Source organism: Nyctibius grandis, chromosome 5 (genome assembly GCF_013368605.1).
Source record: "Nyctibius grandis isolate bNycGra1 chromosome 5, bNycGra1.pri, whole genome shotgun sequence".
Lineage (NCBI taxonomy): Eukaryota > Metazoa > Chordata > Aves > Nyctibiiformes > Nyctibiidae > Nyctibius > Nyctibius grandis.
The window spans coordinates 53,489,155-53,501,939 of record NC_090662.1 but is presented as its reverse complement, the minus strand read 5'-3'; the positions used below and the strand labels follow the sequence as shown (position 1 = coordinate 53,501,939).

The following is a 12,785-nucleotide window of genomic DNA, read 5'->3' as shown; positions in this document are numbered from 1 at the left end:
ATTTTTATGGCTGTATTTAAATTTTTTTTTTAAAGAGAGAAAGTGAGAGACCCACAAACCCAAGTCCCCAGACAAGATTGTCACCTGGGGCTGATAGTTGCAGGCCCAGGAAGCCTTTACACTTCTGTCTATCACCATCTGATGCCCAGGAAGATCCTGATGATTCTGATTTTCTTACTCTAAAGAGAACCGAATTAATGCTGCTGACATCAGAGTCGACACCTGAATATTACCAGCCTGCAAAACGCAGCTGGGTCCTGGCTTGGTGCGGTGTAAGACCCTGATGTGCAAGTAGTGGTGCCTGCAGTTGCAGGAGCCAACGTTCCTGCCCATCCCAGCTCCACGCAGGAAGGATGATGTTTTCTCTGGTGAGGATGCCCCGTTGCAGAAGGGTGACACCTTACTCTGTTAGAGCTTGTGCGTCAGCCCTCTAGGAAACGCTGTGTTAGAGTAAGGGCGCGTGTGAGAGCCGTAACCCATCACTGACTCCAACAGCGCTAGGTCCCCTGAAAGCGAGGCCAGCCATGGTCACGGCAGTGCTGGTGGGGAGGCTGGGGCTGCTGGGTGATACACTTTTTACCCCTGCCTGTGTGAAAGAAAGGGGGTTTGTACCATAAAGAGGAGGTTTTGTCCCCCCCCTACCAGAGACAGCATGCCTGCCTCTCCACAGCTCCCATCCACCCTGTGGGCTCTCAGGCGCAGCACATTCCCTTGGCTTGGCAGCTCTGCTCCGCCTCTGGCTCCTTGTCTTTGCATCCACTGCCTTCAGATCTGCCTGCCTGCCTGGGAAATCTTGGGCTGGCTTTGCCTAATAATTGAGACAAACGATTGATTGCTGTCCTCTCGGGCTAATTGCACATATAATCTATTCTTTCCTCTTCTCCAGGGACTCCTATTTCCACAGAATAAAACCCAACCACAAAAAAACACACAAAAAAACAAGCAAAGAAACAGACTTTGCTGTTTAAATGGAAAGAAATAAAGGGCAAAAAGAAGGAGAGGCCAGAGCAATTTTCTACACTCGTTCTTTCCAGATGCGCTTACTGGTGCTAGGAGGAACATTTGCTTTTCTCTGTGAACAGCAGACATTCCAGTCACTGAGAAACTAAACTAAACATTGAGAATCGCTTCATAGCATTTCATCCCAAAAGGATGCTGTTGCAGCATCACCCTATGAGACTGACTGCTTTCACCTACCAGGAAAAATAAATCCCTTGCTTTTTCACCCCTCCTATAGTTCATTACCATTGCTATTTGCAAGGAATCTCCCTCTGGTTCTATTGTTCAGAGTGACTGTCACTGCTGTCATATAATTATATGCTAATTGTATCAGATAAACATTACTGGGAACCTAGTAGTTTAACCAATTTTCTGTACCCATTTTGACATGTATACATCCATATGAGTTATCCTGGTTTAATCTGGAATGAAACTGTGCTGATCGATTCTGGAAATAAATAAACGCTTGTTAAGGGTAAATGCCTATTGTCTGCTTAGGAAGGAGTATACTGTTTTGTTTGATCTAGTTGTCCAAAACTAGTCTTCATTATGGTATGTGGTGGTTTTGACGAGCAACTGTATTTAGTTAGTTATTTCTGAAACACTAAACAAGTACTAGCAGTTATGAAGTCCCTGTTCAGTGCTCTGGAGCTCCAGCCATGCTTGAGTAGCTGAACATGATGGTTCTCCTGGGTTAAGTCCATGTAAGTGTTTGGTTGTTGAATTCTTTGTGACTAGTGAAACAAAATACTATGAAAGTCAAGTTAGAAAATCAGTGCTATTGTGGGTATCAACATGCACGTTCAGCATATTCCTTTTGTGGTAATATTTAAAATTTTGTGGCTTGTCTTGTAGCATCCAAAAGCAAAGTTGAGGGAAGGAGTATTGAAACTCTTCGTATGTCCTTCAGAAATTGTATGGGAGCATATGTTATGTGAAGTGTGATAATCCCACAAGGGTACTTTCATCTTGGATACTGGAGAGCCTTGGTTTAGCATTGGAGTGCACTACAATTTGTACTGGCATAAGGGACTTAAGGGTAACATATAAATATGAAAAGGTGCATTTGAAATTAATTTAAGAAACAGGAGGCCTTCGTCTCACTTGGATGAGATTCTCTTTGCACAGCTTGGAATTGCAGGGAGCCTTTAACGTGAGACTAAGTTGTTTCCTCTCACTCTGAAATATCTCTGTTTTGCCACCATGGTGTGTATGGGCTGTAGTGTAAATGGGAATTGAGCTTGGAATAGACATGATAACCAAATGAGTGAAGAACCAATATAAAGTTCAGCCTTTAAAAGCAGATGTAATCGGTTGCTAGATAAAATGAGATGGATGGTACTTCTGATAAATGTCAGTTTGGACACTCCACAAATGTTGATATGTACGTGATATTTACGGTTTTCATTTGTCTGTGGGCTAATGGGTCGAATGAGGGCTTTGCTCTGCAAAATTTTCACTCTGGTAAGCTTGCAGTAAATATGCTGGAATGAAAATGGATGATTTCTGATTCTTTAGGCTGTAGAGATCTGATTTTCTTGAGGTAGTATTTCTCCGAGTTGCATTTACTAATTAATTATATGCAAGGTAAAAAGTGATTCTTGATCTTCTGGCCTATATTAAAATCTGAAGCCTAATATGGTGGTAGTAGGTGTATGAGTAGCTGTGCTTTAGAGTGAGTTTTTGTATCTCCTTTTTTTAAGACCAAACTCCAAACCCTACCTCCTCTTTGGAAGAAGAATCTGATTTTATGAAAAGTTGTATGGAAAATTCTTTACTTAGAGGGCAAGAAATTGCAGAGCAGTCCGTCTGAAGTGACTTCATATTTTTCTACATAAAGGTTTTGTTACTAGTATGCAATGCTGTTGGGAAAAAAAACGCTCAATAATGGAATATGACTTTTGTAGGAATTTTCTAACTTTTTAATTGCTGAATCTGTTATTAGAACATGAAATAATTAGTATAGAGCTTAACAATTGTGTCTGCTATCTTTTAGATGTGCAAACAAAATTTAGATGGAAAAAAAATAACTTCTCACTTCTTTTTTTTTCCTTTTTGTAATAGGGCTTTATTTGTCCTCTCTGTATGAAGTCTCATGGATCAGCTGAGGAGCTGTTCAAGCACTATGAAGCAGTTCATAATTCTGGCATTGATTCAACTCATGGAGGGGAAGGTCATCTGTCACCGAAAAGGTGCAACAGTACTCATTTGTGCATGTGCTTTTGTGTCGGTGTTGAGCTGCTTCTAATTACACTGAAGGCTGTATTAATTTGAACGCTTAATTATGTAGTCAGGTATTTAAATGTTCATGCCCCATTTCCAACTACAATTAGAAAGTAGCTTGAAACTTACATTGGCTGATACTGATCTGACAATAAATGAAAATCAGATACACATGTTTATATTGTTAATTAAATCACCTGTTTCTCATGCAGCCGACAATGCAATATTACACACAGGAATGATTTTCAGGAGTGTGGCAAAAATAAAATACAGGTTTCCTCCTAATTTCTGGCATAGAGCTGAAATTTCATCTTTGACGGGAGGACAACCCTGAAGATAGAGGAGAAACTTGACTTTGTTCCCTGGTAGTTAGGGTGCTTAGTGGGTAATTGTAACACCAGTATTTGCCTAAATAGGTTCCCATGTTACCTAGTTTTTTTCAAATCTGAGAAGTTTCTGTCTGTGTCACTAATTCTCCTTCTGTGTTCCAGAAGCTCTATGGTGATCTTCAGAAATCTTCTCCAATTTATTTTATTTTAACTGTTTGGTCGAAACTGTATTGTTAAATGTATTCCTAGGAAACATAGCAGGTTGTTTTATTTTTGAGAGCAGCAGTATGTAGCAGGAACTGATAATGTGAAACTTTCTCTAGAAAAGTTTAACTGAGTAGTCTGCCTGTGCTTGTTTGGGGAGCTTTTTCTTGGGGAGGGCTAAAATTTACATAGGTTTCCTTTTGCTTCCTCCTGGGTCTTTTTCAGTTCAGTGTTTATTTTGGACTGTTGTAAATGACAGTGCATGCTACAGTTTTGTCACACTCCCCCAAACTCCCTTGGTTTGTACACAGCAGTGTCAGAGTGAGCAGCTGCCTGTGGCCTCATTCAGCAAACAGAGATACACACTGCACAGTCCCGCGGGTGGTCACCTGCTGACGGACCTGGCTTCTGCTGGTGCTGGGAAGTAAATGGTTCAAATGTTTTGTCACTAGTAGAAATGTGACCCAAAATTATAAATAATTACATTGAAAGAAATACATGTATTTATGTAACTAACTCAAGAGAGGGTGGTTCTTTGGTGAGAAAAGAGTGTGGAAAGTAACGGATTTCAGTTGTTACCGGAATGAAGATCCGTATGTCCCCAGTATTGTGCAGAGCTGGCAAGCCAGTAACAGCCAGCATTAGCAGAAGTCATGTCTTCATGCGTGGACGGGCCCTTGCTTGTGGATAGTTGCCTTCTCTCCCAGCTGCTGCAACAAAAGAAATTAAAATTAGGGCTTTATATAGGAGAAAGTGGTGGGGTACTATTGGAATTATATTGGGTTTCTTATGTGCACTTTTATTCAAGAATGAGTATTTCTTCTCTGTCTGATTTAAGCCCTTTCGGAGTGATACAACTTAGACCTGAAATGATACTCTTACAATAATAACATTCACATGGGGGAATTATTGTTCATAACTATATTGTTTGTATAGTTTATGAAAGATTTATTTTTATGCCTGCAAGTTTCCAATGTCAACCAGATGTTGGCTGGTGAAATTTATTTATTTTTTTCATGGCTCTTGACAGTTTAAGGACAAGTGGTTTTGTTTTCTCTCGTATAATTGAAGAAGTGGACAAGGTCAGCGAGTTTGGATGGAGTAAAGGGAGTCTGGTGAGAGCTGTTGTGTAACACATGGGCTATTTCTTCCTATTAGTGTGACATTCTTTAATGTTTCTCAGTTCCATGCTTGCTTGAGAAAACCCTCATTCAACATAAACATGTTTTTCCAAGACCTGGAATACTGCATTAAAGAAATATTGCAGCCTGCAGCAGGGAGCCACTCTGTTAGCGGTCTGGGAGTGAAGCTTGTATGTAATTCATAGGACCAAGATTGGGAGGTGAAGTTCCTTGTTTAGTCAATAGAGGAAGCCAGGTACTGTGAATTACATTTGTGTCCTCATACCCCCATCCCCCTAATAAACTACCATAATTAAGTGCCAAGAGTAAATCGTGTAACTCTCCCCAGTGTGATTCAGCAAGGCCATTGGTACTTGGTGCTAGGATAGAGGCACAGGCGTTACAGATGGGGACTGGAGTGGAGCATAAGGAAATGGTAGTGAGGGTTTGTCAGTTAGTGAAGGTCCGATGTGCTGAGAGGAGGAAGGGATTGTAACAGCCCTAGCAGAAAGGGAGATTTGGTGAGGATTTGGATAGCAGTAAGAAAGACAAAGTTACAGTGTCTACAGTGATCCCTTACACTTTTTTCCCCCCATTAATTTTCCACTGGTCAGTTAAATTGAATTTAGGTTTCATCTTAAAACTGTCAAGCAAAACTGTGTTGGGAATACTGATGCAGTTACTGTAGAAGGGCCCTTCTTACAAACTTTCTCTCTTCCCCTTCTACCCTCCTCCTTCCCCTCTCTAACAAACTATTTTTTATACAACTCAAAACCTTTTATCTGGTACAAAGACCAGAGCATCTTAAATGCTTTAGTATTGCAGATCTGGTATATGTTCAGGCCCAACTTCAATATAGTTAACTGTTTCACCTGCCTGAGATTTTGTTTTTAATCTTAGGTGAGAATATTAGCTGATTTACTTACTCAAACTGGTGAGGAAGCTGCTCCCTCTTCTCCACCCACAACCAATGTATGGGCGTTGAATTACAGCTACACCTGTCTCAGTAAAGTTGTATTTGCGAACCTCTGGTGACTGTCTCACACAGGCAGAATAATGTGTAAACAGCAGAAAATCTTCCTCTGAAAAAAAATCAGCTTCCCAATATCCCGTGTTTGTTTTGCCATTAAAGTTGGTCCACCTTGGAGTTCTTGCTTCACTGGTTCAAGTGCATGTGTTTCACTTTCTTCTTGATGATCCTGACCTCATGTTAATATGCTAATATAGGTTGAGTCTATTCCTTCCCAGTTTAGCTAAAGAATATCTTGCTTCCCCCCCGCCCCTTCCGAAGTATGAGATAATTTAAAAGAACATCTATGGAGGGGGATAATGTGGCAGAGCAGCAATAAAATTCTATGGTATAAAACTGAGAATTTGTTGGCATTGGCACCGATACACATATATTCTGTGTACTCCTCAGTGTTCCCACTGTACAAACAGCAAGAAAGGGTATGTTTGCATTATTTTAATGACCTGTGTATTCTAGATTTGGAGTGGCTGTATCTCAGTAATGCAACATTATCCTTGTATGTATAGTTGTGCAATTCTGTAAGGAGACCTGTGATTTAGAAGGGTGCGGTCTAAATCATTTAGTAGCAATTGTAGCCTTAGATCTTGTGTTCTTGCATGGCTGCGGGCTTGAGCACAAAATTTGAGAATTTTAAATCCCAAGGCTTTAAACATTGAGACCATTAAGTGAGTGTGCTGTGTGGATGAAAAATTATGTAACTGCATATTTCAAAAGGAGTAAGATAGCATGCTGTCTCTTAGCAGTGTTCCTTTACATGATACAGGAAGCAAAGGAGAACAGACCTGTCCTTTTCATAAAAAGGCATGCAAAACAGTTAAATGTCCCAGTGCACCTCTTTGACATTCTGAGCTCATGTGGTTGAGCTGATGCACTGGTTTAGATTTACATTCTGTTTTCATGAGACTTTTTGCATATCTATTCTTTACTTATCCAATTAATAAGTTTAGCATTTGTCAAGTGATGTGCAAAGTGAACTAATAAGTATCTATTAATCTGGTTGGTTCTGAGTTTCAAAAAATCTAAAAATAACTATTTATAATTATGTAAGTTATATTTATGTAGTACATGGCTGTCGCTCTAGTTATTTAATACATGTTATAAGCTGTATGTAATTGATGAAATATAACTACTGCGTATTCATTTTCTCCACTCCATGGATGTATTTATTCAGAGATGAAGTATCACTGCTCCGACAAGAAGTCCAAGACTTGCAAGCTTCGCTGAAGGTTGGAAAAGTATTTTACTTGCACTTGGTTCTTTGTTTCAAATTGCAAAGTGCTCCACTGTCGTAAGCAACCAAATTTACAGTTCTCTCTTCCCCCATCTCCTTTTTTTGTTTGTTTTTTCCCCCTAGGAGGAGAGGTGGTACTCAGAAGAGCTGAAGAAAGAACTGGAGAAATTGCAGGGGCAGCAGCAGCAAGTAATTGCTTTAAAATACTTGAAGCAGGTTTATCATCAGCATTGACATTGAAGATTAATACCATTTTTGTAAGGCACGTGGCCTGATTTAGTTAGTTCCATAATTTGAATATTGACATGTTCTTGAAAACAAAGCTAGTTATCTCTCCACAATGTAACTGCATATATAAATCTGAAGAACAAACTCAGAATAGATAATGATTCTTCCATAGAACTCACTACAAGTTCAGTTCAGACTTTTCCTTCTGTTGGGCTTATTCAGAACTCAGTTTATTAAAGAAAATAAATCGAATGTGGTGTTTCATCTGTTACGAGAAAGGGCAATAGGGTCTGTTCTCTAAGAACTTTTGGAGAACAGTAGTGTGATTTCACAGATGTCCAGATGAACTGAACAAACAAGGCAAGGCAAATTGTGGTGTGTTGTGCCCTAAGGAAGCTCACTTCTTTTATTACTATGAGCTACGTAGATACTGGATTGTTACAAGCCTCAGAAATTGCTTTCTGGCAGAATGTCTTCTCAGAATGTATTTAATGATGTCTGTAACTTCTGTTTTTAGGGCAGATGTCAATATTGAGGAAAGGGAGGGGGATGGGATAGTTACTGGAGTCTGTCAAGTCTGGAAGCCTGATAGTGTAGTCATACATGAAATGGAAAGTCATCTTGGCCTTTTCCAGTCTTCCAGATATAACTGTTTGAAATCAGGTATTTTTATACTGCTGTGCAGCATTTGAGCACAGAAGTCTCTATTTCTCTGTCTTTTCCAAAAATGGGATGAACTTTGGAAGTAGTACTTTTTATTCCTACTGTCTAATGATGCATTTATTCTGTTTTCTTAAGGATTCTAAGTCTGATGGATTGACAATGGCTACATCTACAGGTGGCTAACATTTTATTATATTAATTTCTGCACTGTTCTGGAATTTCTGAAATTTTTTTCAGTGTAGCTTTTAGGTTTACGAAAAAGCACTTTTGGTAAATTAAAGAGCTGGAAAGCTGGAATGGTACAATTACTGGAAAAAAGTGCATTGTAAGTGCTTAAGGTAGATGGCTCTTGAATAGCTATAGTCTGGGGAAATGTTCCAGAGGCTTGGGGTTTGTAATTTCTAGAAGTGGGACAGGAGTTCTCCTGACTCTGAAAGCAGTTCTCATGAGTAGTTTTGAATGTGTTTTTAATCATTTCATATATTCAAGCATTCAGTACATATCTTTTGCTGAGAAAGACAGTGATTCTTGATATTTAAACTATAGCATTTGTCAGTGCTGGTTTTATTTAGTGTTTTTCTGTACTCATTGCTAGCGAAGAAAACAATGAGTTTTTTTTAGTTTGTGGGGTTTTTTTTGTTTGTTTTGCAGACCAATAATTTTTGCTCTATGTTCTTGTCTATGAGGCACTCATGGAATAAAATTTTCCTTATGTGTACCTAAAGTATCTTGACTGATCATGATTAAAGAGCTTTTAATTGCAGTTGAGGCCTTGGAATTCAGCAACATGTTGCAGTGATCTGAAGGTCTATTTGTGACCAGGGAAAACCAATATGTACTTAATCCTGCGGAGTACTCAGCTAGTGACAGGTTCCAGCATCATGCTTGAAGATATTTAACTTCAATTAAGTTGTTCACTTTGCGAAGCTAATTGTATGTTAAGTGAACTTAGATTACTTATTTACCTGCTGTGGTTCATTATGGGCATGAGTAACTGTATTGTCCTAGCTCTTCCAGAAAATAATACTGTTCTTTTTATGGAAATAGAATCATTAGAACGGCAACTAGAAGAGATCCAAGTAGAAAATTTTAACATTAAGCAAATGAAAGACTTATTTGAGCAAAAAGCGGCACAACTGGCCACTGAAATTGTGGGTAAGTATGTTAACATGAGGTCTGATTCCATTCTCTGCTTGTGCAACTTGTGCAAGTGATCATTTATTCAACTTCCTTCTTATTAGATCTTAAATCAAAGTATGATGAAGAAATCAGCTTCGGAAGGTTGCAGAACAGAAAGTGGCAAACTTGACACGAGAGCTGCAGAAGGAGAGAAGTACAGTGGAAGACTTAAAGACAGAGCTGGTATTCACATCACACTTAATGTTTTTGTTATTTTCAAGTCAAACTCTGTTGAACTTGGAGATGTCTCTTTGTGAGGTGAAAAAGTTCAGAACACATTGTTTCTGATTTGTTTCACTGACCTACGTTTTCAGTGTTTTTCCGGTGAGGAAAGTTTCTGTAGTTTCTGACATATATTAAAATTTACCCTATATTATATTATAGTCTGCTTGTTTGATGCTCTACTCTTCAGCAGTTTTGCAGGGGATTACATGTATAGATCTGCTGTGCAGGCCTGTACTTGCAGCATGCCATTGCTGACTTCCACAGCTGTCTGTAGATCACCCTTTTTCCATGAGACATGTCCATGTCCCTGGACAGCTGCACTCGTAAGAAGTGCTCAGAGAGGTATTTTGTGACATGGTGGCTGAAAGGCTGGCAACTGTCATCTCTGTGTGTTAATGTTGTCCCGCTTGCGCTTGGCTGATAATACCGGTGTGCATGGTTTCCAGGATTTTGGCTCCTGGTGACTTTTATATGCAGCCATGGCTCCAGGGAGCAATCCCAGTGACTCAGCAGTCATGCTGCTTCCAAAGCAGTAGTGAAGGGGACTTCCTAGTTTGTCTTCATTCCTCCACTTGACCACTGCTTAGACTCTGGAGGAAAGTAGGACTCATTTATCCCCCTTCTTCCCTGTAGTCAGCTGCCCTGAAGGGCTCATGAGTCCTGCCTGGTCCTGCCCAGCCACTGGACCTATCCATTTCTCTCTGTTTAGTTGTTTCTCATCCTTCTTTCTCCTTCTACATTCTTACCCTTTTCCCTGTACCTTTTCTGTTCTAGATGCCAGCACTTCCTTTTCTCTACTTTCTTCAGTGCTCAGTATTGCCTTTCCCCTCCCTTCCATAGCTTTTCACTTTGAGGGACAGTATGGTGCTTTAAATGTAATTACCAACAGATCTTACCTATGGATCTGGTATGAGGCATGTCTGGCAGTATCTTCAAGACTTTTCCTTCAGCTGCCCTTTTTTTTTTTGTTCTTGTGGTTCTCTGAAATAGTTCTTGAAGACAGAGACAGTGTTATAAAAGGCTGTGTAGTACTGCACTGTTATGTGTCTCAGTCCTGAGAGGCGCTTTTGAGTATTGCAGCAGTATAGTATATACAGTAATTCCTTCTGTCGAGTAGCAGAGTCACTACAGCCTGCTTCTCGGGGAACTGTGAGTTCAGGTAAATTTCCTGCATGAATTCCCTGTCACTTCAGTGTTTTCTCCCAGGGTATGTCTCCCTCCTGTACCTAGCCATCCACCTACATGAAAATTACGGAAATTAAATCTTTGAGACCTTATCCCGTTTGTCAGATTTAGTGGAAACCAATCAACAAGTTCAAAGTTTAGTAGGCAAGAACTGACAACCAGCCATTAAATCCTGTTTCTTTGGGAATGACGTGTACTTTTCTGTGGGTTTGTTTTTGGTTTGTTGTTGTTTTGGGGGTATTTTAATTTTTTTTTTTTGCTGTTTTTTTTTTCACACAACTGTAATACTGTATATGTCACCTTGTCTATAAATTGACAATTTGAAAGATTTTTAGAGATTACATTGACAATGGAAGCATGTCTGCCAACAGCGTGTCACTCATTGCTACTCTTCTACTTTTCAGCTACAAAGGCCTGGTGTGGAAGATGTGGCTGTCCTGAAAAAGGAGCTGGTCCAAGTTCAGATGCTGATGGACAAAATGACTCTGGAACGTGAGAGAGAATCTGAAAAGCTGAAAGATGAGTGCAAGCACTTGCAGGCAGAGCAGGCTAACTCGGAGGTAATAGTCATACCTAAAGATGTGTGTGTTAGCTTTGCCATGATTTTCATAAGAAAATGGAAAATATTAATTCTTCGTACTGAAAAAGCCTCTTTCTTAAGTGAATCTTCTAACTTATCTAATAGACATGTTTCTTCATTACAGTGAGTTGCATAATTCTGTCAATATGTGCCCTCCAAAAGCCCTCACACTTTTTGTTGCAAAACCTTTCGTTGGCATAAAAAGTTATTATAAGAGCCCAGTAGTGGAGGAAAAAACCTTCTAGCAGAGCTGTGCCCATTCTCTTGGGAGAGAGAAATAGAGCAGTACCTGCGTGATTCAAAGAATTGTTTCCCTTATTGAGCTACATGCAGATAAAAACAGTTGTTACTGAAAATGATGGTTTAGGTTAGTATTTGAGTTGATGTGTCTGAAAATGGATGCTAGAGTGTTAAAATGTATAAAAAGAAATGATTAATACAAAGTAGATAATAATTTGAATATTCTTATAGGACATATAATTACTGAACTTACACAAGATTTAAAAATCCTAATGGAAATTGTAAAGTGGTTTTCATTTTTGTTTTTTTCTAGTTTTTACTGTCAAATGGGAAGCCTTTTTACACCTATTATTTACTGTAGGAATGTTTTGTTTGTAAGGTATAAATCTGGTCTGCACACATACCCCCGCAATCCACTGCATAATGGCCTCCAGGTGTTGCCTGTTACCCACTAGAGCAGAAAGTGAGAGACTGCCAGGCCTTACCATGTCTTAAGGTAAAGATGTCAGGATGTCACAGTAATCTGTTTCCAGGCAACACCACCTTAGTTTTCCTCTCTTTGTTGCTGGAGTCTAAAGTAGAAAATAAAATCTATTGTTCTCATTTTAGTTTTGTGGGGTTTTTTTTTACATTTTTTCTCCATGTTTTACTGTATTTGAACTTTGTAAATTCATCCCATTTAAAAGGGACCTCACTGTCTACTTGAGTTACAGAATATGCTGGTTTCTTCAGAAATATTTTGTGAAGGCTTGCCTCTGCTTTGGCTGAGTTGGTGGAAGAAGTTTAAATTGGTGGGAGATTTGTAAATATTTTTTGTTGTTATTGCTTATAGAATGAATGAGAACTCCATGTTTAAGGAAGCAAAACTAACTGTCTCTGCAGTAGCAAATACTTGGTTTTCTTGGTTTTGGTTCCTCTGCTTTTCCACCAGTGAATGCTTCCACTTCCATGCAAGATGGAGAAAAAGGGATGCAACAGCTCTGACTTGGATTTTTAAGAGGGGACCTTACTCCTTGAACTGTCTCAGATCCCTCCTGGCTAAAGCCTGTTTGATGTTGATTACCATGACAGTGAGAGAAATCTCTGACAGAGATAATGGCAAGACATCCTCATTAAAATACAGTATCACCAAAAAGGCTTTTGTCTGACATATAATTTATTCTATGGTGGAGTTGGTAAATCCATACCTGCAGAAGAATTCTATTGCTGGGCGTTGTCACGTCTCACTAGTGGGTTGGTTGGTATAGTTTTACTAATGAATGGCTTGACAGTGTAACTGTTCACTGAAGGCTGTCAGCTGTGTTTCAGACCTTTTAATTTTGCCCTCTCCCTTTTCTATTGTCCCCCA

At 39.4% G+C, this 12,785-nt stretch overlaps 1 protein-coding gene across 1 annotated transcript in view; it reads left to right on the top strand.

Moving 5' to 3' along the window:
• Positions 1–12,785, top strand: part of EEA1 (early endosome antigen 1) — a 73,237-nt gene that overhangs the window by 21,514 nt on the left and 38,938 nt on the right. The window contains 8 exon segments of the mRNA XM_068401356.1: positions 3,064–3,191; positions 7,078–7,132; positions 7,261–7,326; positions 8,164–8,203; positions 9,076–9,183; positions 9,270–9,293; positions 9,296–9,390; positions 11,022–11,177. Coding sequence (XP_068257457.1) covers positions 3,064–3,191; positions 7,078–7,132; positions 7,261–7,326; positions 8,164–8,203; positions 9,076–9,183; positions 9,270–9,293; positions 9,296–9,390; positions 11,022–11,177 — 672 coding nt within the window.